The 27062-nt window shown below is 39.8% G+C and overlaps 1 protein-coding gene across 1 annotated transcript in view; it reads right to left on the reverse strand.

The window, feature by feature from the left end:
- The window catches only part of LOC309506195 (uncharacterized protein), a 535239-nt gene that overhangs the window by 129287 nt on the left and 378890 nt on the right, over window positions 1–27062 (reverse strand). Inside the window, exon 22 of the mRNA XM_082179817.1 lies at window positions 18111–18284. Within this exon, the coding sequence (XP_082035943.1) occupies window positions 18111–18284 (174 nt within the window). The remainder of the gene's footprint in view (window positions 1–18110; window positions 18285–27062) is intronic.

Consider the following 27062-nt stretch of genomic DNA (forward strand, 5'->3'; position numbering starts at 1 on the left):
CCTAAATAACTGCTTTGTAAATGATGCTATACTTCATTTAGAAATGATAAATTGATCATTAATAAAGTATGAAAATACAATTATTAAACACATTATAGATATGCTTTTAAAACAGGAATAAAGCATTTATAACTGCATTTATATACTGCTTATTAGTGTATATTAATGCTTTATAAATTAATTAACTCTTTACTAATGATTAACTAATGATTAATAGCGTGCAGTTATTATAAAGTGTTACTGAAGCAGTTAAACAGCAGCTCTACAGTCTCAGAGCCTCTCAAGGACAGCAGCCATTCAGACAATAGAGAAGTGTGAACGACGTGTGTTAATGGGCCACTGCAGTTCCTGCTCCAGCCTACAGGAGCGCTGCTGAGTATGGACTTAAACACACACACACATGTAAGTCCCCACTTGGTCAAAAATGTACAAAATTAACCAGAGCGTGTTTTGGCTGATTTTAACATGTTTTAAAGCATGACCAACAGGGGACTTGAAAAATGTCCCCACTTGGCTCGACGGTCCCCTGTTAGTGAGTGTGTAACGACACCAAGGTCCCCAGTTAGATAGATAGACGAGTACACACACACACACACACACACACACACACACACACACACAATAACAGCCATTTACACTGGATACATGTCAGTGAACTAAGAGAGTGTGTGTGTGTGAGGTCAGAGTGAACCCAAAGCTCCTAACACAGAATTGATCTGACATGAAATCAGCTGCAGAGAGTGGTGACTGCTGCACCTTCACTGGAAATGAAAGCTTTAGCGTAAGTTCTGCCAGGAAGACTCAATTACTGCGTCACTTATTACCTTCACATCTATCCAATCATGTCCTAATACTTGCTGTATAAAAGATCGGTACTTACACATGTTTGAGTTTGCAGACGCTGATGCAAACAATTACCTCCAGCCTCCCCACATCCACCAGGATGGTCCTGTCCATACTTCCCGGGGGGGTCGGCTGCGCCTCTGCCTTCGTCTTCAGACAGGAAATGCAGATCCGCTACCCTCGGATTATGCACTACGGACGGGGCCAACGCCAAAGAACTTTATAAATAATTGCTTGCTGAGCTGGCAATGAATTAATGCTTTGTTACATCACTCTATCTCCCGAGTCTTTCTGGTAGAACTACGGTGAACATTTTCAGACATCCTCAGACCTCAATCATATGATGAAAAGGCGTCATGCCTCAGACTGAAAGGCTTCAGGTCTCAGGAAAAACATCAGGTGTCAAGTCTTGTACAATTAGGCATCGGATGAAACAGCCTCAGACTAAAAGATGCATTTATGTCTGATGCCTTTTTGTCTCAGGCTGTTTTGTCCAGTGACTTGGGAAAAGAGGTGAAGTTGGCATGCCAGTTTTGTAAATGGAGTTTGAGGAAAGTAGTTTTAAGTTTTAGTGCCATGTCGCGTTGATCAATACGCCATTTCATGATGCATTTGTTCCTAGTCAGTAGATGTAGGTCGTAGCATCAACACACTGTGAGATGATCAAGACACTTTAAGTAAATTATCACAGGCTATCTTTGATCCAAAGACTGTGACAACAGCGTCAACAACGCTCTCACTGTACGACTTTTAGGAGCCACAACCACAGAAATCACCACGATTGTTTCACAATGCTCATCTTTCGTCTTGAACAGCCCAAAATCATACAGTGTGTGGCGGGCATTAGATACAATAAATCTTTTTGTAGCAGACTTTGAGCTTTGTAAGTTTGCAGATCTTATACATGCACAAACAGCAGCATAACACACTAAAGAAAAAGAAAACATGAAAACGCGTCATATGATCCCTTTAATACATGAATACAAATGTAATACAACTATTATTAAAAACATGATGTATAAACTCAAGCTTTCATTGTTTGTTTTCCAAAAGTGAGCTTGAACTGTTTTCTTTCCTCATAATTATGAAAAATAAATCTTTCATTAGTCTTTGTCTCCCTCTGCTTATTCAATACAAATACATTCAGTCTCTATATTTACTCTAAAACTCCAACATTTTTAAGTTTATACTGTGCGTTTATACAAATAAAATGGTTAATCATGAATGAGAAACTGTAATTTGCTGTGAAATTAAAGGTGTTTCACTGCCGCCTCATCAGGTCTGTCAGAGGATCGTTGAAATCTAAGGCATCGTTTACACTGTCAGTGACCCAATTACGATTTTTTGCTCATATGTGACACAGATCGGATGTGTTCTATGACCGTGTAAACAGGAAAAAAATTAATGCATTCGGCTATTTCGAGATCGGTTTCAGGCCTTGTTCACATCGCAAAGCTAACATCAAGCATATATCGCGTTCGTCCATCTGTGCAAGAACCCCCTATAAGCATGCGCAATGTTTCAAATAGTATGTCAAGTGTAAACACATGAATCGGCTATGGGTCACAATTGAAAAAACGTGTAAACGGACGGTCTATAGGATATAGGCAACAAATCAGAATTGGGCATCAAGACCTGCAGTGAAAACGAGGCCTAAATGAAGTCTTAATTTATAACAGTGAAGTCACTGTATCTTCAGTCTCTGTTGATTCTGTTGACTGTGAGTCTCTGTAGTGGATCCTTATCCACCATCAGATGATCATCAGAAGATCAGACTGTCATCTAATACCTAAAATAAAACACACAAACAGTAACATATGCATTATGTGTAACGGGGCGAACAAGACGAGAGACGTGCGGATCCATATGCAAGGCTTTATTCCAAAACATGGTCATAATACAGACAGGGTCAATAAACAGCAAACAGGTATGGCAGAGCCATGACACAGAGTAATCCTTAGGGAAAGCGTGGGTAGATGATCGGCGAACAATATCCAACAGGGGCAAGGCAAAGAGACATAATCCAGGTAAACAGTAGGAATGGCTGACGCGAAACTGACGTTCCGAAGCTTTTCGAGATCCCGAAGCGCAGATGTTTCGAAACACTGATCCGAAGCGTGATTCAAAACACCCATGTCACGTGACTACGGCTAAATGAAGCTTCGGAGTGTTTTACAAGTGTTTCGACAGGTGGCATGGTCCGCCGAATCAGCGTTTGATTGACAGGGTCGGGAACAAACCACACAATCGCACATCTGTATAAAAGTGAAGTCAACGCATCTTGACCTCGTGGGTTTTTGTGAGAGGAGATTGATTTTGAGATAGCGGATTTTTGGTGATATAGTAACATTTATTGTGCGATTTGTTATATTTAGGCTTACATTTAAATTTACACATTGACTGATAGGCTAGAGACAGACATAGTATACATATAGTGACACATTAAAGGGATAGTTCACTTTGAAATACATTTTTGGTATGTTTTAGCTTACCTCAAGGGCATCCAAGATGTAGGTGTCTTTTTTTCCGCAGTAGTTTCAATTTTGATATTTTTAGGTCAAACCGTTCTTGTCTGTCAGTCATATAATGCAGGTCTATGGTCACGGTCTCAAAACACAAGCACAGAGTCCAAATTAAAACAATTCCCCGTCGTCCAAATTAAACAATTCCCCATCGTAAGTACACATTGATGGCCTAAGACACGAAACGAGCGGTTTGTGTGAGAAAACGAACAGTATTTATATCGTTTTTACCTCTTATTCGCAGACATGTCCGAGTGATCTGATCTGACGTGTACGCAGACTGGTGCATAGATATATACACACTAGATGTCGCCTTGTCTACGGCAGTTCATTGGAACGAATGTCTTTAAGGCGACATCTAGTGTATATATCTATGCACCAGTCTGCGTACACGTCAGATCAGATCACTTGGACATGTCTGCGTATAAGAGGTAAAAACGATATAAATACTGTTCGTTTTCTCACACAAACCGCTCGTTTCGTGTCTTAGGCCATCAATGTGTACTTACGATGGGGAATTGTTTAGTCCAAAGGGCTAGGCTAAGGGTTAATCCAGGAAACACGGGCAAGAATCAGAACACAGGAAAACACAAAGGACAAGGCAAGACTAAGATCACTGGAAGGGCTCTGTAGAGAAGCTAACACTAGGGGAGTGCTAAACGCAATTCAATACTTGGCAACAGGGAGAGAAAGTCCAAGGCTTATAAAGAGAGTGAGATAGTGTGCGATAGTTCTCAGGTGTGAGTGTGATTAGTGGAATCCGCTGTGTGTGTCGTCAATGCAATGAATGATAGGGATTGTAGTGAAGTGCAAAAGTCCATGCTGTGAGTGAGCGACCTCTGGTGGTGACCAACCGGAAGTGCATGGACCAGATTCGTGACTTAATGAGGTATTACGTCTGTCACATCTTTTCATAAGAAAACTAACTAGATAATCTATATTAATTAATTCTCAAACATGATAATATAGCTTCTATCTGATGCTCAAAGTCACTTTACAAAATCAAAAGCACATGAAAGGTCACTTTCACACAACGGACAGCTGATACAGAACCAGCAGAAATGACCATTACACTCACTACACATTTAATATCAGTTAATAACAAACAACCCAAATCTCAGATTGTCACACAAATAAGGCGTCTTTACACAGAAAAAGTGGCACAGAAACCAAATCTGAAGCGGCATAAAATCACAAAATGTGCATTTACACAGAATGTTTATTGCTTCTCTGACGCGGAGAACATAAATGCATTTACACAGGAATTAAAATTGAATACTTTGAATGCATTACTATTTTAAAACTACAGTTTTAACAAAGTTTTATAAAATGAATTTAAAAATAATTAACAAAGAAACTGAAGATAAAAAAGAGATAAATGAGATAATAAAGACTTTGAATAAAAATTAAATAAAGATAAAAAATACAGGACACATTTACTTTATTGTCCCTTGTTGGCTGACATTTTTTAATTTGGCTAAAACAATCTGGAGCTAGGCCAATATGTTTTGTCTTTCGCTTCTTGATTCTCGCTCTGAGCGTTTGGTTGTCATGACAATGACGTAGTTTAGAGCGGCACAAGTTGCATTAATTTACACTGAACCAAAACAATATCAGAGTCGACTTTGATACTAGGGGCTGAGGTGGGTCAGACCCGTCATATTTTAACCCCCTGGGGTCGGCGGTACCAGCTCGCTTTTTTTCTTATCGGTGCAAAAGAGACTCAAAATACTCTGTTGATTTTGATCTTACATATAAGTGTTATACATCATTCAAAACTGTTTAATGTCTTCTTTTATTTGTGTACACTCATAATAAAAACAAAATGTTATGTTTTTCGTAAAGTAAAGAAAATAAATATGATGCGTGTTCTGCCGTCTCTCTCAATGTGAAACTCATTCTGAAACGCGACAGAAAATCAGCGAATGTTTGTCACACAGACTTGAGACGTATGTCTATACAACACTTGGAGTCTCTATTTTTAAAGTATGTAAATTATATAAAAAACAAATATTCTCTCTTTAAGTAATCCGTATGAAAGCAGCGACATGTACAGTTTCTCAAACGCGTCCTAATAAACTTTAATGAGCGATTGACATGCAAAAGATCCACGCGGAGGGACACAGACCTGTAAATGCCCTCATTACCTAAAAACAAGGAATCAGAGAGTTCAGTAACTTACTCCTCTCTGCTTTTCATCGAGGTTGGAAGACTGTGTTTGTGCTGTGCTGTTTACCTTGGATTTACCTCTGAAGAATTAGAAGAATGCAATTTAAAGATGAGAAGATTTTTAAGGTAAGACATGTTAAACTGGTGGTGCCAGATTAAAATGTACGTTATGAAATGAGATTGGAGTAAAAACATGAAGCCTAATGTCGTACATGTGTATGTATCTATATATAGACAGAAACATGTTGAAATGTGAACTAGACTGGTAGGCAACCTTTCAATGCTAAATGTATATACATGTACGACATGAGGATGTTCTTATATTCTATAATAAAACACAGCATGATAAAAGTAGGCTAGTATGAGTGTATACTATGGTGAATATTATAATTTTTAGAACCGTGTTTACTGTTAAATACTGTGTTTGTGGATATCTGCTCAAACGTAGATGTATAATATGGTAACAATAATGTTTAATAGTTTGAAGTGGCTCGATCGCTTCAGTAAATGTTCTCTGCAGGCGCTGTGTGTTTGAAAAGCAAAGCACGCCAAACAATAGGTTTCATGTTTTTACTCCAAATGTTTCCATTCGTTATGACGTTATGAAATGAGATTAAAGTAACATATGATAATCAATATATATTTTTCTCTAGTGTAGTGTTTCTGAAGTGTTCCTTTTAAACGATTTATAGGCTGCCTGCTATTGGCTATAGTTATTATTATTTTATGCAGCACAGCACGTAGCCTATGCCTACAAGGCACAACAAACCTAGTGTTCATTATATATATATATCATTATATATATATCATGCATATATCGCTCTCAACTTCTGTTCTAACAGCAACAAAGTTTTTGTTTGTTTGTGTGTTGTCAGTCGGTTGAGGGCGAAAAAGTGAGTGCTTCACTGTTTCAGTTGCCGCGGTCATTCCCTGTGTGCTCCGGCACTGGTGATGGGTCCCATTTTCTAAAAGAGCAACACGGGTGTGAGTGCGTCTTTTTCAAGATGCCATTCCATCTGTGCGTTTCTGGATGCGATCGTTCCCTGTCCCCCCAAATGGACGGTCACAATGGTTGTATCACGTGTTTGTAATATATATATATTTATGTGTATATAAGCAGCATATTGAAGCAGCTTTTGTGGATAGTTTATGTTCTCATTGCGAGGACATGACTATTGCGGTGTTGAGATCGAGACTCGCCTTCATGCGTGAAGCTGGAGTCCCCATTACCACGCCCTGCTACGTCGCCGTGTGGGATGGGTGATCAGAGGATCATAGTGAGGCTTCCCCGCCCGGTAACCAATCCCTATGGACCCCTCACTCCTCTATCACATCGCAGCCGGTGGAGCCCTGTTGAGCGCGCTGGTCCCTCTGTAATGGACCGACCAGCCGTTTCATTCGGGGCCTCTCCAGGGGACAGGATGCCGATTGCAGCATTGGAGGGTGAGCTGACCTCTGGAAATGATGACTGGGCTGTGTTATCTCCCTCTGGGAGTGTAACGTTGCCCGAGCCAGATCCAGAAACATCAGCTATGCTGAATCGGGCCGCCGAGGCTGTCGGGCTCGACTGGAATCTTCCACCGTGTCCCGAACAGTCTCGGTTGGATGATTGGTATCTCGGGACAGGCCGCGCTGGTTCTCAAGTTGTCACCCCTCAGGTTGTCGTTCCCGAAGTGCATGGAGAGCTTACCAGGTTGTAGACGGCACCTTTCTCTGCCAGAAACTGCCTGAATAAGCTTTCCCCCATCGCTACCCGAAGGAGGAGCGGTGAAGGGCTGCAAGTCTATCCCTCCAATAGAGCGGTCTGGCGCGACACAGGTGCACCTGTGTTCGGCGGCCGCTGCTTTCTGGATGTGGCCCCTCGTCTCCCCCCTAGGGCCTGTGAGTTCTCGCCCGTTCCGACAGGCAGAGCTTACAAAGCCTGTGGGCAAGCCGTCTCCTCTTGCATGCCATGGTGCTGCTTCCACATGCACGAGGGTAGTCCAGATCGTGCGCTCATAGGTGAGCTCCGCACCGCATCCGACCTCGCCCTCCGGGGCACGAGTGTCGTGTCGTGGCGTGCGTGATCGGTCTGGCGATGTCCACGTTAGTGGTCCAGGAGCACCATCGCTGGCTCAGCCTGGTTGTATGGTGGATGCGGACAAGGTTCCTGGTCTCCCCAATTTCCCAGGTTGGGCTGGTCGCGATGCGGCGGAGAACTGCGCCCAGCAGTTTTCTGCCGCCCAAGCGCAGGCGTAGGCCATCCGGCACATCCTGCCCTGGCGGCCCACTGCTGCCACCCCGCCGCCAGTGGCAGTTCCTTCGCCTGCTCGTCGCCGAGGGTGTTCCCCTGCCGCCGCTCCGCTGGACCTCTGCAGCAGCCTCCAGCCAGGCCTCAGCATAGAGCCGGCCGCAGTAGGGACGCCCAGCCCGCTCTAGGCGCTGCCAAGCCAGGTGGCAAACGACAGCGAAAGCGTTCCTGAGCGGGCCGCTCAGGGATGGAGGAGGGTGCTTTAGAGTTGGTCATCCACTCCCTCCCCCCGGATGAGGGCCGGGTGGAGTCTTTGTTTGTGTGTGTCTGTTCCACCGCTGGCTCCCCCCAAAAAAAAAAAAAAAAAAAAACGGAGCTAGCGGTACCCACACTTCAAAGAAAGAGCAATTCCTCTGTTCCTGGGTCCCAAGAGGGCAAGTCTGGTGGTGTGCGACCCTGTAAAGCCTTGTACCCCTCAGCCCCCTCTTGTTTGCCAGCTGGCAGCAAGGTGCGTTCGAGGACCCGGTCATCCGCCTTCTCACGCATCCCCTGCCACCCAGTGGAGTCAGGTAAGTGTTGCACCAAACACTCAGATCCCGCTTCGGGCCGCCTTCGGGGGTCTGAGGTGTTTTCTGGGCCCTGGAAGTCTCGTTACCTCCAGCCGGTATGAAGTTTAGCTTCAGAGCCCGTACTTCATTGTACCCTTATTATGTGGTGGGTTACGACCATCTTGGTTCTGTGCCAACTGATACGGGCCCTTTTTCGAAAGCCTCCATTCACTTGTAAACACAGAGTTGCATTTTCAATGCCCCGTCCCCAAGCTTGGTCTGCAGCGTTCGACCTAAGAAACGTGTACTTCAGATCTCTATCCTTCCGAACCACAGGCGTGTTTTTGCGTTCGAAGATACAAAGTATCAGTACAGTTCGAGTGCTCCATAGCCAGTTGAGTCTTCAAGTCAACTGGGAAAGAGTAATCTCGCCCAAATGCCGAGTATCTCTTTTCTAGTATGGAAGTGGTCTCTGTCTAGTGCATCTCTCAAGTGAGGTGTGCCAGCTCAGTGCTATTTAGAAGTGAGAAAGGGTCCCACTGAAACTTTCAGAGGCTCCTGGGGCATATGGCAGATGCAGCTGCACGGCTTCCTCCATATGGAGACCGCTTCAGCATTGGCTTGACGACCGAGTCCCGAGGTGGCCGTGGCAGAGTGACACGCTCTGTGTAAGAAAACAAACACCCTAGCCTGTCACCAAACCCTCAGCCCATAAGCAGACCTTTGTTTCCCCGGGCTAGTGGCTCCTGGAACAAGTGTCCTCCAAATGTTGGCTGAGGGGCCACGTATAAAGGCCATGCAGTAACAGAGCTCTGGGCACCCTCTGACTGCATTTGGCATTCGTTGCCTCGAGTTGCTTACAGTCCCTCGCTTCGAGACACCGCTGCTCGGCGAGCTTGTACTGTTCTGACAACATTGCGACCGTCGAGCTGCGCTCCCCTTGCATGTTGCAACTCGCCTGTCACCTCCTCCTTGGAGTCAAAAGCTTATCAAGCATAGTGTTGTGATAGGGCCATTATGGGAGGGTCTTTGTCTTTCACACCTGTCATTATCTCAAAACTACAAACTCTTACATGCTGCTGACATATTATTGTAGCAGGATTTGTGCTTAATAACGAACTCATACTTTGAGTGTAATCAGACTTTAGCCATGAAATGTCACAAGTAACAGAAATAAGCACAAATGTCAGAGCATGTCAGAACACCTCCAGGGCCCAGAAAACACCTCAGACCCCTGAAGGTGAAGTTTGCTTTTATGCAGCATTGTGTCTTTACACAGAACTTTGAGCAGACACAGAGCCGCTTTAGAGCAGCCTTAACTCGGCTGTGTAAAGATGCCTATAGAGGCAGTTAAAAAAATAACACTGAAAATAACATTAATATTATTTTCACAATCAGTCACAACAGTATGAGCAGAATTCAACTCATATTAAACACAGTTTAAAGTTCAGAGACTTGAAACTGAAGCTGAATTTAAGACTCATTATCTGATGATCTCAGACAAAATATTCACACACACACACACACACACACACACACACACACACACACACACACACACACACACACACACACACACGTGGTGTTACTGAACCTGAACCTTTACTTTTATTTCTAGCGAGTAAAACTTTAAATTAAAACCATTTGAACTTTAAATTAAAATATGATGATGAAAATCGTTAAAAACTATTCTTACCGTAGTTTCTCCAGTTTATAATGTGGATCATCCTCCAGATCCTTCAGCAGCTTCACTCCTGAGTCTCCTAGTTTATTCCCAGACAGATGCAGTTCTCTCAGGTGTGAGGGGTTTGATCTCAGAGCTGAAGCCAGAGCAGCACAACCTTCATCTGTGACACCACAATCCCTCAACCTGTAGAGAACAACAACACTGTTACGGAATTATATGTAATTTGTGTGTGGTTATTTTGCTGTTTGTTCCAAGCAGGATATCCTCTGATCAGCTGTGAGATGGCTCCACCCCTTTACGTGGGTTTAAAACAGTGTTTCTGCTCTCAGAAGTCGGTTGTTGTGATTCCGGGCCGGTCGCACTTCCCTTGTCTCCTCTCCAGCCGTCAGACCACTGTTGTAATTGATTTAGACCCCAGCTGGGCCCCGAAGTGAAAGGGGCCAGGAGGTATGCGGTCAACAATGCTTGACTCAGGGAGGAGGACGCCCCTGCCATGCATAGTCCCATGGGATGTTGGCTATCAACAACAAGGCAACTCCTATGACTAATTGGGAATGGGACGCAAGCGCAGGATTGATCACCCTGTCGCTGGCCGCCTGTGGGGAGGGTGTATAGTGTGAAAGGCCGAAACACCCTAGGAGGTATACTACTGACGATGCGCTCCCCAAATGTCATCAGGCTCACTGTTCATGAACTCTTGGAAGTGCTTGCACAAAGGATAGTAGCATCTCATCCTGTGTTCTTGGAATCTAGATTATGTTGTCTTTTATTTTCAGCGGTGTTTTGTAGGGTTGACCTGCCCTTTTCTTTTGAAATCACGTTCGTTCTGTTTTGTTAGTGTATTGAGGGTAATTTGTTGGATTTTGTTTTGGATACTTTGAGGGAAGTTATTTTATTTTATTTTTTTATTTTTTGGGGGGGCCTTGGGTCTTCCTGAAGATTATTACACTTACTGTTTTTTTTTTTTGTTACTCTGAAAACACTCAATTTTATAAATGTTTATTTTTCTTCCCATCTTAACAAAACGTTTATCGTTTTTCTTGAATTTTGTAGTCTTTTGAATCTTTCGGGTCTGACGACTGGGCGTGGGAGTCCTGTATATATTTTTGTTATGATTAAACCTAGACGAATCGTAATAAATGGGGGCTCGTCCGCTGCTTTTTGATACATTTTTCCGTTAGGCCATCATTTTGTTCTCTCGTTAGATTATTTCGTCTCCGAAAAAAAAAAAAATATATATATATACACTCGGAGTGTAGCCGCTTCCTGGGCGTTGGCGCAAGGTGCCTCGCTGACAGATGTTTGTAGAGCTGCGGGCTGGGCGACACCTAACATGTTCGCTAGATTCAATAGCCTACGTGTCGAGCCGGTTGCTTCCCGTGTGCTCTCTTCACATAGAAGCCAGTTAAAATCATAAGCCCCGCTCGATGTTTTGGCTTGCTGCGCCATTCCCCTACTATGGACTGAATACGTGCGCCATTATTGCTCCAGTTCAGTTCCCCTTTAGCCGAACCCTGAGTTCCTCCACACCCCTTCGGCATTGGACGTGGTGGAGCGTCCGATGCTAGGCCGACCACTCGTATGCACTGGTGAAACTTGTGCTAGGGTGGGTTCATATGTTGTGATCCCTACGGCGTTCCCATATGTGTATTCTCCACGGTACGGCTCCCTTAGGCGAGCCCGTGTCTTTCCCTTGGCAGAGCTTACTCTGCCGTCACTGACGGTTGAGTCCCCCCCCTGTTATAGGCTGGAGCCACCTCAGTGACATTCCATATGTTGTTCTGCCCGGAAATTTGCCCAGTCCATATGTGTATCCTCCACATGTTACCTCCCTGCGGGCTGGATGTGACTTCTGTAGTGTCCCTCCTTCCATCGAAAGGGCACGCTTTCCCAGTTTTATCCAAGTCTAACTGAGTGGGTCTTGCGGAACAGCAGTGACTTCCTTGGCCTAAGCCCTGTCCTATCGCTGCCTCAATAATGCGGGGGGTAAGTAGGCTGGTCGCCATTGAGGGGAATTGTTCCTTTTGTATGTGATGGAGTGATTCTTCTTTTTCAAAAATAACACAAAAAAAAACAAAGTAAAGATGAATTTGACTGATAGCATTATTATTATTTTTTTTCCCCAAGATTTCCATAGATATGGTGATATATTGTTATCGTGTGTTATTTTGGCCATGATAATCATGTAGTGATAAATCTGATATGGTGACAGCCCTGGTTCAGGTGAAACACACACCACTTCCCTCTTTTCAGCTGCACACACACATTTTGAGGAAATGCTTTTACAAGGGTCTGTTTGCACAAGCATTACAAATTGATTTACACCAAACATTTGTGCTTTAAAATCCCTCTTCACTGTATCCTGCATCTTCTGTCTGGTTTGTAGTTTGTCCGGTTTATTTAACTGTTAGTTTTACTTTCTTTTGGGGGATAATAATGCAGAAAGCAGGAAGCAGGAATCTATCGCTGAACCACCGGATGGGGCTTACGCCAAAGATATATTGTATCTACATATTAATCCTTATTCACTCAGAGTCTTTATGGTAGAGATGATCTTACCACAGTTTCTCCAGTTTACAGTGAGGATTCGCCAATCCAGCAGAGAACAGCTTCACTCCTGAGTCTCCTAGTTTATTATATGACACACCCAGTGTTCTCAGGTGTGAGGGGTTTGATCTCAGAGCTGAAGCCAGAGCAGCACAACCTTCATCTGTGACACCACAATCACACAACCTGTAGAGAACAATGACACACATTAAGTCTATATCCAAAAAATAAACATAACACTTAAAAAATAAAATAACAACATAATGCTGTCAATATGAAATATATAAAAATTCTCATTAGTTCACATTGTTAAAATACATCAGTTAGGATTAGGGGATTGAACATACAGTTTGTACAGTATAAAAATCATTATTTCTAAGGAAAGTCCCCATAAAACCTCAAAACCCAACATGTGTTTTTGTGTGTATGTGTGAGAGTGTGTGTGTGTGCTTAATGTATTTGTTAAAAATTTTAAGGAACATGTGTGTCACGAACTGCTCCGAGACATGAAGGTTGCAGATCCAAATGCAGTATTTATTGAACAGGGTAATCCAATGAAGTAATCCAAAGTACAGGCAGGGTCAAACACAGGCAGGCAGTCCATTCAAACAAACACAACAAGGCAGGGAACAAGGGCAAAAGAGTAATCCACGGAACAGGCAAGAAATCCAAAAACCAAGAGAAATGAAACCAGGGAGAATGCTCGGAATTGCAGGGTAACACTAAACAAGACTTTGCAGATAATGAATGAGAAAACCAGTCTTATATGGGGTAGGGGTGGAACGGTACACAGAAGTCACGGTTCGGTTCATACCTCGGTTCAGACATCACGGTTCGGTACGAGTTCGGTACAATGGAGGAAAAAGCAAACAAAAATGCAGAAGGCTTGTGCATGTCTCAGGCTGGACCACCAAAGGAAAATAAATGACTTAAGCCTTGTATTTTTTAAATAAGTTTTATTAATAAAGGCATAGAACCAGTTTATTTGTAGTGCACTGACAATAGTTTTATATAATTAGTTTATTAATTAAATTAATAAAAAGACAAAAAGATCTTGAGATATCTTTGGTAACTGTACCTGAATGAATTGAAAATTAATTTGCAACATTTCAGATTAATGTATTTGTTTTCCTTAAAATTTTAATTAACAGTAACTTAATCACTTTGCAGTTTGAATGATGTCCTGTGACGGAGTATGTTTTTATGTTTCCACTGTTCGGTTGCGCCCGCGACTCACACACGCACACAAATATAAGTAAACACTTTGCGACTTTTCGCCCGCGCCCCTCTCTCTCTCTCTCTCTCTCTCTCTCTCTCTCTCTCTCACACACAACATATTCCAGCATTGCAATCTTTACATCGCAGCCTGCTTCAGAGCTAAGGCGGGGCTACAGATTAGGTGTCCCTAAAGAACCCGCACATCTACATTTACATTTACATTTATTCATTTAGCAGACGCTTTTATCCAAAGCGACTTACAAATGAGAACAATAGAAGCAGTTAAACTAACAGTAGGACAACAATATGCAAGTGCTATGATCCCTTCTCAGTTTAACCTAATGCAGAATTCTTTTTTTTTTTAGAACAGAATAGAATAGAGTAGTAGAGAAAGTGTTAGTATTACTGACTCAATTCAGTAATGTGAATTGAGTCAGTAATACTATTCAGTAATTCAGTAACTCATATTTTTACTTACTCCAATCTCATTTCATAACGTCATAACGAATGGAAACATTTGAAGTAACATATGATAATCCATATATTTTTCTCTAGTGTAGTGTTACTGAAGTGTTCCTTTTGAAAGATTTATAGGCCGCCTGCTATAGGCTATTGTTCAGACCCCAGAGGGTTAATATTAATGTAATTAATATTAACTATATAACTAGAACTATTTATGGTTAATATCTAACAGTAGTTCCGCATTACATTAATTCATTTGAACGCGAGTTTTATTAATTTTTATACCGTGTATTCTCCGTGTAAATTTATGCACCGAACCGTGACGCCCGTACTGTTTCAGTTCAATACGAATACATGTACCGTTCCACCCCTAATATGGGGTGAGCTAAACAAGATAATGAGACACAGGTGAATGTGATAATGGATGAAGAGTCCGGGCAGTGAGTTATGGGAGAGGTAGTTTGTGAGGGAAGGACAATAGTCTGATGTGGAGTGCCCTCTGGTGGACCATCACGGATTAAAGTGGATTTTAACGGGTTGTTGAGTCCATAACAAAAGAAGTCAATGAGATCATAGTCTGTGAGGTTAGTGAAATTGGCAATACCTAGGAAGTCCTGAATGTGGTCCTCGAGCGTATGAAAGCAACGAGATGTACAGTTTCTCAAACCCGTCCTCATTAGCTCTAATGTGACCACACCCACGCGCACAAGAGCAATTGACATGCAAATCATCCACGTGAAGGAACGCAGAACTGTAAATGCCCTCATTACCTCAAAAACAAAGAATCAGAGACTTCAGTACTCCTCTGCTTTTCATCGAGTTTGGAAGACTGTGTTTGTGCTGTGCTGTTTACCTTGGATTTACCTCAGAAGAATTAGAAGAATGCGATTTGAAGATGAGAATATTTTTAAGGTAAGACATTTCCACTCATAATAGTAAGCATGTTATAGTTGTATAAACTTTACATTGTAGCTACTAGTCAAACTGGTGCCAGACTAAAATGTACGTTATGAAATGAGATTGGAGTAAAAACATGAAGCCTAATGTCGTACATGTATACGTATCTACATATAGACAGAAACATGTTGAAATGTGAACTAGACTGGTAGGCAACCTTTCAATGCTAAATTTATATACATGTACGACACAAGGATATTTTTATGTTCGATAATAAAACATAGCATGATAAAAGTAGGCTAGTATGAGTGTTTACTCTAATATGGTGAATATTATAATGTTTAGACCCGTATTTTCTGTTAAATACTGTGTTTGAGGATATCTGCTCAAACGTAGATGGTAACAATAATGTTTCATAGTTTGGAGCGGCTCGATCGCTTCAGTAAATGTTCCCTGCACGCACTGTGAGTTTGAGTCACTCGCACTGTGCGTTTGAAAAGCAAAACGCGCCAAACATCAGGCTTCATATTTTTACTCACTCCAATCTCATTTCATAACGTCATAACGAATGGAAACATTTGAAGTAACATATGATAATCCATATATTTTTCTCTAGTGTAGAGTTACTGAAGTGTTCCTTTAGCCTGCTATAGGCTATTGTTCAGACCCCAGAGGGTTAATATTAATGTAATTAATGTCCAATAAAGGCTGTATTAAAGCACTAATCTAAATTGAGAACTATTTATGGTTAATACGTTGTTAACAAAGCATTATCTAACTCTTTACATAAGAGCTAATTAAACAATAATACTTTATTAATTATGGTGACAGTGAACGAAGAACTCAGTATTTGTATATAGTCTCTTAACCTGTTAACCCTCACCAGTGCGTCGGCGCACTGAAGCGTTTTTTTATTTATTTAGTTCAAAGTTACTATCAGACTAAATGTTATACTTTGACAAACTATACATCATTAAAAAGATATAAGACTCAAGTTTCAGTATTTGACCACTATTGTATTCTGAGAAACTTATAGTGACAGTTATGTCTTAATTTGTGTCAGGAGTTATGAAATGAAAAAATGCATCGATCCCTTTAATATGAATTATGAGCGTCAGCTGGTCCATTCAGAAAAAAAAACTCCGTGCTGTTGTCATGACAGTGCTATACAAAACAACGTTCCTCAGGACTTTTAGCTCAAAAATGTGCAGACTTGGAGAAATATTGATATATTCTCATAGATTCACATCATATTTCTATAGACAGGAATAATATTTATTGAATTTATACCCAAATGCGTCGATGTAATCATTATGAGCGCTTCTTACTGAGATGTGCTGTGTTTTCAATTCATACCAATAGCCTGAGGGCGCTATATGCACAAAAATACTCCATATTTGGAACATGAAGAAGAGACATAATCATGTGACCTTCAAGGACGTCACTGATAGCAGCAGCTACACACAAAGCTAACACAGAGATCGCTGTAATATGCAGATACAGACGTTTTGAAAACAATAAACATAATTGCAATGATATGTGATTTGCCTGTGTTCTTCAAGCAATGCCAGGTATTTTTATAATATATTATATTTATAATGTATTGCTAATCGATATAGACTTTATCATTGTACATAATTCTATAAATATATTTTCTGTCTGATTTTTTTTTTTATCTGAAGCCAAATTAGATCACAGAAGATTATTTAAAACACTCCACTTGCGTTATAAAGTACGTTTGTAGCACAAACATGGTTTTAATCTCATAAATGGTCGTGTATTGATGGTGTGCTAAGCTAACATGCTAGCTAGGCCCAAAATAAAGTAATTTGACATGATCTTGAAAAACATTTAACTAAATACAGAGTTTTAGACTTATCATTTTCAGATTTTAAATATAACATGGTCACACATACGGCTTTAGCTGCAGTGCATTTCTAGATTGCTCCAGGGCCCACTTCAATTTTATTTTCATGAATATGTTTAATAAAAAAAAAATTCTAATAACTTTACAAAACTTTGAAGCTATTTAAAAAATGTTTTTTCATTATGACAATAATTAATTCTACATTTACAATAAACTACCAGGTGTCAGCTTTCAAATGAGATCATACTTGTGCTTTTAGTGCAAAGGGTTCATGAACTGTATCTGTTTCAGTTTGGGTATGTCATTTCTGGGGATTTTTTAAAAGTGGCGTTGCAGCTTAACAGGTTAATATATTAACTACAGCTTATATATTATTATATACTATTCATTAACTATTAGTTTGTAAATGATTTATAAGCGCTGTGTTACTGTATACTTATGATAAAGTGTTACCATTATTTCAAACTGGTCACATTAAGTGGAATTGTTCCTTTTGTATGAGATGGTGTGATTCTTCTTTTTCAAAAATAACACAAAATAAACAAAGTAAAGATGAATTTGACTGATAGCATTATTATTATTATTATTATTATTATTATTATCTCAAGAATTCCATAGATATGGTGATATATTGTTATCGTGTGTTATTTTGGCCATGATAATCATGTAGTGATAAATCTGATATGGTGACAGCCCTGGTTCAGGTGAAACACACACCACTTCCCTCTTTTCAGCTGCACACATTTTGAGGAAATGCTCACGCTTTTACAAGGGTCTGTTTGCACAAGCATTACAAGGCAAGTTGATTTACACCAAACATTTGTTATTTAAAAAAAACCTCTTCACTGAATCCTGCATCTGTTGTCTGGTTTGTAGTTCGTCCGGTTTATTTAACTGTTAGTTTTACTTTCTTTTGGGGGATAATAATATATGAAGATGTAAGTGTTCCTCTTCAGGGAGACTCCTCACCGCTGTCTTCTACCGCCGGCAGGATCTGACGGTTTAAGCTGGAATCTGTCGCTGAACCACCGGATGGGGCTTACGCCAAAGATATATTGTATTCATTATCTACATATTAAACCTTATTCACTCTGAGTCTTTATGGTAGAGATGATCTTACCACAGTTCCTCCAGTTTACAGTGAGGATTCTCCAGTCCAGCAGAGAACAGCTTCACTCCTGAGTCTCCTAGATTATTCTCAGAAAGATCCAGTTTTCTCAGGTATGAGGGGTTTGATCTCAGAGCTGAAGCCAGAGCAGCACAACCTTCATCTGTGACACCACACTTACTCAACCTGTAGAGAACAATGACACACTCTTCACTCTCTCAGATCAGACACACAGATCGAATCAACAGACTTCTTCCTTTTAAAAAACACAAATCACCATGTTTGATCTAATTGAGATTCACCATGTTATTTGTGTCTGTTTGTGTGAGAGGGAAAGCTTATATAAAAACGTATATAAATTATTTGTATCACATTAAATAATGTATAAAGATGATCACGGAAAAAGATGGATGTGATGGTCATTAAAGGGATAGTTCACCCAAAAATGAAAATTCTGTCATCATTTACTCACCCTCAAGTTGTTTCAAACCTGTATGAATTTCTTTTTTCTGCTGAACACAAAAGAAGATATTTTGAAAAATGTCGGTAACCAAACATTTGATGGACCCCAATGACTTCCATAGTAGGAAAAAAAAATACTATGGAAGTCAATGGGGTCCATCAACTGTTTGGTTACAGACATTTTTCAAAATATCTTCTTTTGTGTTCAGCAGAAAAAAGAAATTCATACAGGTTTGAAACAACTTGAGGGTGAGTAAATGATGACAGAATTTTCATTTTTGGGTGAACTATCCCTTTAATGATGAATTCATTTTGTTCTTCATGTACTAAAGTCCTGACTGTGCTGAGATTGTGTTTAAAGTAAAGAGTGTTAAATGTTGATCGTATCAGGTTACTTAGGAGCAGCTCATGTGTTCAATCATTTACAGATCAATCACCCAATCGCCTCAACTCAAGAAAGAGAGATTGAACACACAAAAAATATTATTTCTTACACTTCATGTACACAGATGTTATATTAAAATTAACAAATGGTAATCATGTTGACTCCCAATTGTTTTAATGAATGTGGTTAGTACTCTCACAATTCCTCGATAAAATTCAAGTACTCAATTAAAAAAAAATCTTTGATAGCAATTTATGTCGAGTAACCTGCAAAATACCAGAAGTGACTCATTCCACAGACGAAAGTCCATGAACCACATTATTAGACCGTTTTCTAAGGCTGCACGATATATTAAAAACATTTAAAAACCAAACAATACTATATTTCTACTGTGAATTCACAAAGGCTGAGATTCAATTAAATAAATACAGTATGTGCCCTGTGCGTTTAATATTTCTCAGAGCTGCTATATTTCTAATCATCTCAGAGCGGCTCTGTTCACAGTAAATGCTGCTCCACATGAACTGTTATCATTTACATGAGTGGAGCGTCTCAAACTCCATCTCTGCATGTGCTGTGAGTTTAGGTTGCTTATAACGGTCATCTGGGAACACAATGTGTGCCATTTCCTCAGATGTTTAAGGTCAATTTATAAATGTTACGAACCGCTCCGAGACACGAAGGTTGAGATCCAAATGCAGCTTTATTGTATGGGGCAATCCAGAATCGTAATCAGATGTACAGGCAAGAGTCATACACAGACAGGCAGTCAAAACAAAGAAACAAACAAAGAAACAAAACAGACAGGGACCAGAGGCAAGAGAGTAATCCAGGGAACAGGGCAAGATATCCAAAACCAAGAGACAAGAAAACCAGGAGAATGCTCAGAAATGCAGTGTAACACTTAAACAAGACTTCGCGGTGAGTGAATGAATGAACATGGTATACATAGACTGAGACTAACAGGATAATGAGGTACAGGTGAATGTGATCAGTGATGATGAGTCCGGGCAGTGAGTTATGGGAAATGTAGTTTGTGAGTGATAATAGTCTTATGTGGAGTGCCCTCTGGTGGCTCTCAAGGGCACTCCAGCTGGTGACCGTTACAATAAAGGTCGTTTATAAACCTATGCCAGCACATGAGAATACGCCAATATCTTTCTAAATATGCAAACTGTTAATTGCGATTTCTCTTTTTTTATATATATATTTTTTTATTTATAATTATTTATTTATAAATGTATAATTATTTATTTATAATTATTTAATATTTATTTATTTATTTATAATTATTGTCAGTGAGTTTAACCCTCTGGGGTCTGAGGTGTTTTCTGGCCCTGGAGGTGTTCTGACATTTGTGCTTATTTCTGTTACTTGTGACATTTTCATGGCTAAAGTCTCATTACACTGTATTCAGCACAAACTCTGCTACAATAATATGTTAGCAGCATACTGTATATGTAAAAGTTTGTAGTTTTGAGATAATGACATTTATGCGTGGTTTGTGAAAATACAAAAAAAAAATTGTCACTGATATAAGGTCATGAAACCCATACTGATTATTTCTTCACAAGACTTTTGAAAATGATATCACATAGCCTAGAATATTTGCTTCAAAACTATGTGAAAATCATCCTGACGACTCATTCAGATAAGACAATATATTGATTTAAAATTTGTAAGACGTGTTTTGTGTAAGACACACAAGAAACACATCCTGAATATTGATGGCTTTTCACACCTGAGAAAGACAAAAACACTCCCATAATGCCCCTATTAGGAGCTATCAGGCCCTGTCATTCTGAGCAACCTTGCACAAAGAATGAGGAGATTTAAAAAAGAATGGCTTTTTGATTGTTTGGATTTATTTACAACACAACATAATCCAAAGATACACAACAAATGACAAAAAAGCACACTATTGAAAACAATGATCCAAAGACAGAGACCTTTGTGCCATTCCTAAAAACATTGTACATACCTTTCATTTCCAAGGTGTTTGATTTTCACTTTACCATGTTCATGTACAGAGACTCATGTGAATGTTGAAGTCAGCAGGACTCCTCAGTGGGGCATCTGGTCCCTGAAAAAAATTAAATAAAAATGTGAACATGCTGATATCAAGAGAAATTATAGGGCTGCACGATTTTGGGAATAGATTTTAGATTTTTCTGGTTAAAATTGGTTTTTAAAATTCACAGAATACACACACAAATGTTTCCAACAATATATAATGAACACCAGGTTTGTTGTGCCTTGTAGGCATAGGCTACGCGCAGTGCTGCATAAAATAATAATAATAACAATAACCTATAGCAGCCTATAAATCTTTCAAAAGGAACACTTCAGTAACAACTACGCTAGAGAAAAATATATTGATTATCAAATGTTACTTCAAATGTTTCCATTCGTTATGATGATATGAAATGAGATTGGAGTAAAAACATGAAGCCTAATGTTTGGTGCATTTTGCTTTTCAAACGCACAGTGCGTTTTGAATATGATACATTCAAACGCACAGCGTGCTCCAAAATATGAAACATTATGGTTACCATATTATACAAATCTACGTTTGAGCAGATATCCACAAACACAGTATTTAACAGTAAACATGGGTCTAAATATTATAATATTCACCATATATCTAGCAACAGTTCAACTGCAATGTGAAGTTTATGCAACAATAACATTTAACTAATATAATTAAGAATTTCTTACCTTACATCTTTCTTGTCTTCAAATCGCGTTCTTCTTCTTCTGAGGTAAATCCAATGTAAGCTCACGGCGTGTCTTCCGAACTCGACGAAAAGCAGAGACTTGTGAAGTTTGGTGCTTTTTTTTTGAGGTAACGAGCGCGTTCGCGTTCCATGTGGAGATTTGCATGTCAATCTCTTTTACGCGCGTGGGCGTGGTCACATTAAAACTAATGAGCAAGGGTTTGAGAAACTGGACGTCTTGTTGGTTTTATACAAATTACTTAAACAGAGAATATTTGTTTTCAGTTTGAATCCGATCATTTAAAAGTACACACTTAAATGTTTATAAAGATATATGGCTCATAAATGTGTGACAAGTATTCGCTGAGATTTGTTTCAGTTTATAGACGTGCTCAAGAAAAAAAGGTTCACAGAGACGGAGAGGCAGAAAGCACACCCTGTTTATTTTCTTTATTTTACAAAAGCACAATGTTTTGATTTGATTGTAAGTGGACACATACAAAAGTAGAAATATCACAGATTCCTTTTTCATATTTCTTTTTTCTGTATGACCACAAATGACGGAGTAATTTAAGTTTATTGTGCTACTATGTGAAGAAAATCCAGCAAAACGCGCCGGCGCGTTTGCCGACCTCAGACGCTTAATATTATTCTAAGAGATTATGTCTATGTGTGAGAGAGAAAGATCACTGAAAAAAAGTGTATATGCCTCAACGTTACTCTAAAGAACTTTGTTATATTTGATCTGACTCAAATTTACTTTTGTGTCGTCATTTGTCTAACGTATATTAGTTTACTTAACTGGAAGTAAAATTAAGTTTTGTTGGTGTAATTTAAACCTATTGCTTCAAACCAAATGACAATTTTTGTCACCACTCACATCATCAAGGCTTGGTATGAGAATTTGCTGATAGACGGTCATCTTGTTTTGTTTCTACATTGTTACTTCATAAAATGTATATTTATATGATATTAAAGTCGGCATTAACAGATTAATGCAGGTGTTTTGTCGAGTATTTGTTTTATTCTTAAAGTGTAGTCAGAGACCTCAGAGCTTTACCACTTAATTTCAGTAAGCAATGGATGCTCTGCTTTTGGGCTAATTGCTTAAAGTTATTGAAACTTTAGAGTGATTAACCCTTTCGCACGTACGATCACACCGGTGTGATCAGTCTAGGCTGGTCCCTGGAGCGTACGATCACACCGGTGTGATTAGAACGGTCAGTGCATCACGTGACCAACTGCTAAATTCAAATGTACTTTCGCGCGTTGGCTGGCGCTGAGCCAGAGACAGGCACGCTCAGAGCTGTCATATATCACAACTTTTCAGTGTTTTCAACCACATAATGTTTATTTTAGGTTTCAGACATATAAGTACTTAAAAAAACAATACATTTAGATTTTGTAAAATACACGCTGATGTCAAAGGAAGAGGAAATAATAATAATTTCCATTATAATTATTTTTATTCATATCAGATACACATTGTGTAAGTAACTTTAAAGTTTACTCTATTCTTCTCCCAGTTCACCTGCCACTTACTTTTATGTATTTCGGGAGAAGTGGATGAATTCATGTGTTGTAAATCCAACAGATCCGATTCTCTGAACTGCGTCTGCGGCACAAACTAAGATGGCGGCGCCCATCGCGCATACAGCTCAACTAACGCGATTGTTATAAAGGTGTTTAAACAACAAAACACTTCCACTTGCATATATTTGACAATCGGAATATCAGATATTTCATGCCATATCAAACAAATTTGTGAATATTTTGAATAAAAGAGGAAAAATGACATAAAAGCAGATCATCATTCATTTAGCTCTGTTGTTGCTGCGGTGTGTCACGTGACAAGCAATGACGCGTCACCATGGAAACCATAAAGTGACACATTCTAAATAACGGTCGCCTTGAAAAACTCACGCTGGGGGGTAAGCCAGAATATTTTAAACTTACGTGTGAAAGGGTTAAGAAGCACAGATAAATGAACAATAAGGAACGGGACGTGCTTGATGATTTAAAAGCACATTAGAACTCAAATCGGCACTCACACAATGGCTTCTTGTGCCACCTGTCAGTGTGTCCCGTTTTGTGGCGTTACAATGGTGAAATACACAAAATGATGTAAAAAAACCACCCACCTTGCTTCTTGTGCGTGCACTCATTTTTTGAATGACTTTTCACAACAGTTTGGAAATTATGTAATCGAGTCACATGACAATGGTAAGTGCTTACGATTTTGTATATTAATTATTTATTATGGTCAGTTAGATTGGTATCTGCTGTACTTCATGGATTTATGTATTAAGTTGTTTTTATCTGCACCATCATATTACAGACAACTGCTGGTGTAATTATGCAGTTGGGGAGACAAATGATGATTCCAAAGCAATACATGCATATACACTACAGTCAAAAGTTTTGGATAGGTAATATTTTTAAGGTTTTTAAAAGAAGTCTCTTCTGCTGCATTTATTTGATTAAAAATAAATAAATAACAGTAATAATGTGAAATATTTTTGTTAGAAAGTGTAACTTTCTATTCATCAAAGAATCCTGAAAAAAATTTACACGAGTGTTTTCAACATTGATAATAATAATAATGAATGTTTTTTGAGCATCAAATCATCATATTAGAATGATTTCTGAAGGATCATGTGACACTGAAGACTGGAGTAAGGATGCTGAAATTCAGCTTTGATCACAGGAATAAATTACATTTTAAATTTATATTTAAAGGTGCTCTAAGTGATGCCGGGAGTGTTGACATTCGAATTGTTGTCAAACAAAACGGAGGCTAGCTAGACCCTCCCTCCTCCTCATCCCATCTCCTCCCCTCCCTTCCGGCATAAAGGAAAGTCAAAGTAGTCACTAAAAACAAAGTTAAGTTTTACTGATACTTCATTCAATGTGTAATGTCACCAAGTTAGATAAATGCTTTTATATATTGCAGAACAGAATGCAGAAAAAGAGAAACATTGTCTTAAAATCGTTTCGCCACCTGAGGTTATAACTATAACTATAGCTCCCATACAAGGACGCAATAATAGCAAGATAACGTTAGCTTCGCGTTTCCCAGTGAGCATAAACAACGGCGGCGGCGTAAACAAATTTAGTCAAAGTTGTCAATAGCCTATAAATGAACATTCAAATCCATAACAAACCGTGGGTGAAAACAATCATTCACACAAATTGTCGCCCTACTGTGAATTTGCTTGACCATTTACAATAGAGATTGATCGCTAGCTGAAACATATATGTTGTATTCACCAAAGCTAACGCTGACTGCATAGTTCTAGCTAATTACATCCTTGTGTTGGTTTGGCGAACATGGACGTCAATTTAGAAAGAAAAATGGATTTACCTGTTCTGCAAAAACAGAGCAACTGAATGTCGGATTGGAAGCCCTTCTGCCGGCGGAGTTCTCGCCACATTTTGAGGGTTTTTCCGATGTAAATTCGGGACTTCGCGCGTTCCTTATCCTTGTCCCTCTTCTTTACAATTTGTTCATCGGAACGTCGTCTCTTTAGTCGTGTGTCGGCCATAATTCAAACTTCCCTCTTCATGCTTCTCTCTCGTCTCTCCTCCACACCCCCTTCATGTCCACGCGCACTAACCCCCAAACCACACCCCTCAAATACTTCTTGTCGGTGATTGGCTGGAGCACTGTTTGTTGTGTTTCGTGGTGCGGGTGAGCCCAGTTTTTTTTTTTTTTCGTTTGTGGAGCCTGTGGTGTCTAGAGAGACCGCGTTTTTTTACAGTGTGTTCCGGGGACAGGCAGCTAGCGGATAGTGAGGAGATGTTTGCTGTATGTGACAAAAAAGTTTTTGGCCTAAAAAACGCGTGACATCACTTAGAGCACCTTTAAAAAAATAATCTCACCTAATGCTGTAAACATAGAGGGCCCAATCTGCTGGTATTATTAAAGGTTAAAAATAACAAATGAAATTACATATAATGCAGTTTTTATATACGTCACATTTACAAGCGCCAAACGTATTTTTGTCTGAATTTCGTAATAAAATTGACGGAATCTAAGAGCTGAGAATTAGTTTAATATTAAAAGTACCTCTTTGCTCCGCAATTTTTCTGTGCGTGAGAAAATGGATGTGTGGCGTGAGAGCGTGTGAAAAGTGTCAATTGCGTGAGTCTCACGCTCAATGCGTGAAAGTTGGCAGCCCTGCTCTTGATGGTTCGAATCTTTTCCCAAAACATTCAAGTGAAAGTCTCAGTGCTTCACGAGGGTTCATTTGCCCATCCCTAGATTACACCCCAGGACACAGGCAGATATCAAAACCAGGAATAGCAGAAAACAAGGAAAACGCTCAGTAATGCCGTGGAACTCTAGACAAGACTTTGCGATGAGACAAGCAACAGACCTGGGTAAATAGGCAGAGACTGAGGGATCATGAGGTGATGGGAAATGAACATGATTACACAGATGACAGCAAAGCATTGTGGGAAACTGTGTCCATGGTGTGTGTAGAGTGAGCGGTAAGAGTGTCCTCTGCTGGCGTACAAGTGCACTCGCAGCTGTGACAATATGAGCTTAGTTTCTTTAATATATTACAAAGTGCTTAAGTAAAAATTATGCTAAAGATGTTGATATTTCTGGAGCGATTTGGCGTTTTCTTCATTATGGTTTACTTTGTATTTTTTATGCTTTTGAGTAGTCTTGTATTTATTGTTCTTTGATGTAATTTCTTTACTTTAATCAATGACTGGAAGTGGATTTATTTTTTAGTTCACATTTTGGTTATTTAGTTAGTGTGGCGAGGGAAGCAGAGGCCCGGAAGAATCACCTGTTTTATTTGATGGAGATCCAGGTAAGAACTGCAGGTGAAAGCAGGTGTAGGCAGGCATTCTCTGTTCTCCTTCGCTGCCCTACCAGTTTACTGGATTGTTATTTGTCTTTATTCGTTAATATATTTTGGTAAACAGTCTGTGTGAATTGTATTGTTGTTACGGAAGCAGACTCAAGAGATGGTTATTGACGTTAGGAGAACGCTGGAGTAGACACTAGAGAGGAGACTGGAGAATCGTCAGGGAGAGAGATCAGGTTGATCAGGTTTGGAATATGCTGGGTAAGGAGTCCACTTCGAATGAACAAGATCGGACGGTGAGCAGAGGTGAGAGTGTGTGTTTATAGTGGTGGTGATGATGGTGATGATGAGGTGCAGGTGTGAGTGATTAGTACTCAGGTGAGGGAGTGCACTGTAAATGGCTGGTGGGGAGCCTGGCTGATCTGTAACAATTGTTATCTGGTTGTATTTTTTCTTATGTTATTGAAGTAAACAAAGGCGTGGATTGGATTATTTTAAACTTTTTAAGTCTATAAATACTCACTTCCAGCCAATGGTTGTACAAGGGTTGATGATATCGTCGTGAAGCGACACAAGT

Source organism: Leuciscus leuciscus (assembly GCF_965113295.1).
Source record: "Leuciscus leuciscus genome assembly, chromosome: 9".
NCBI classification, from domain to species: Eukaryota; Metazoa; Chordata; class Actinopteri; order Cypriniformes; family Leuciscidae; genus Leuciscus; species Leuciscus leuciscus.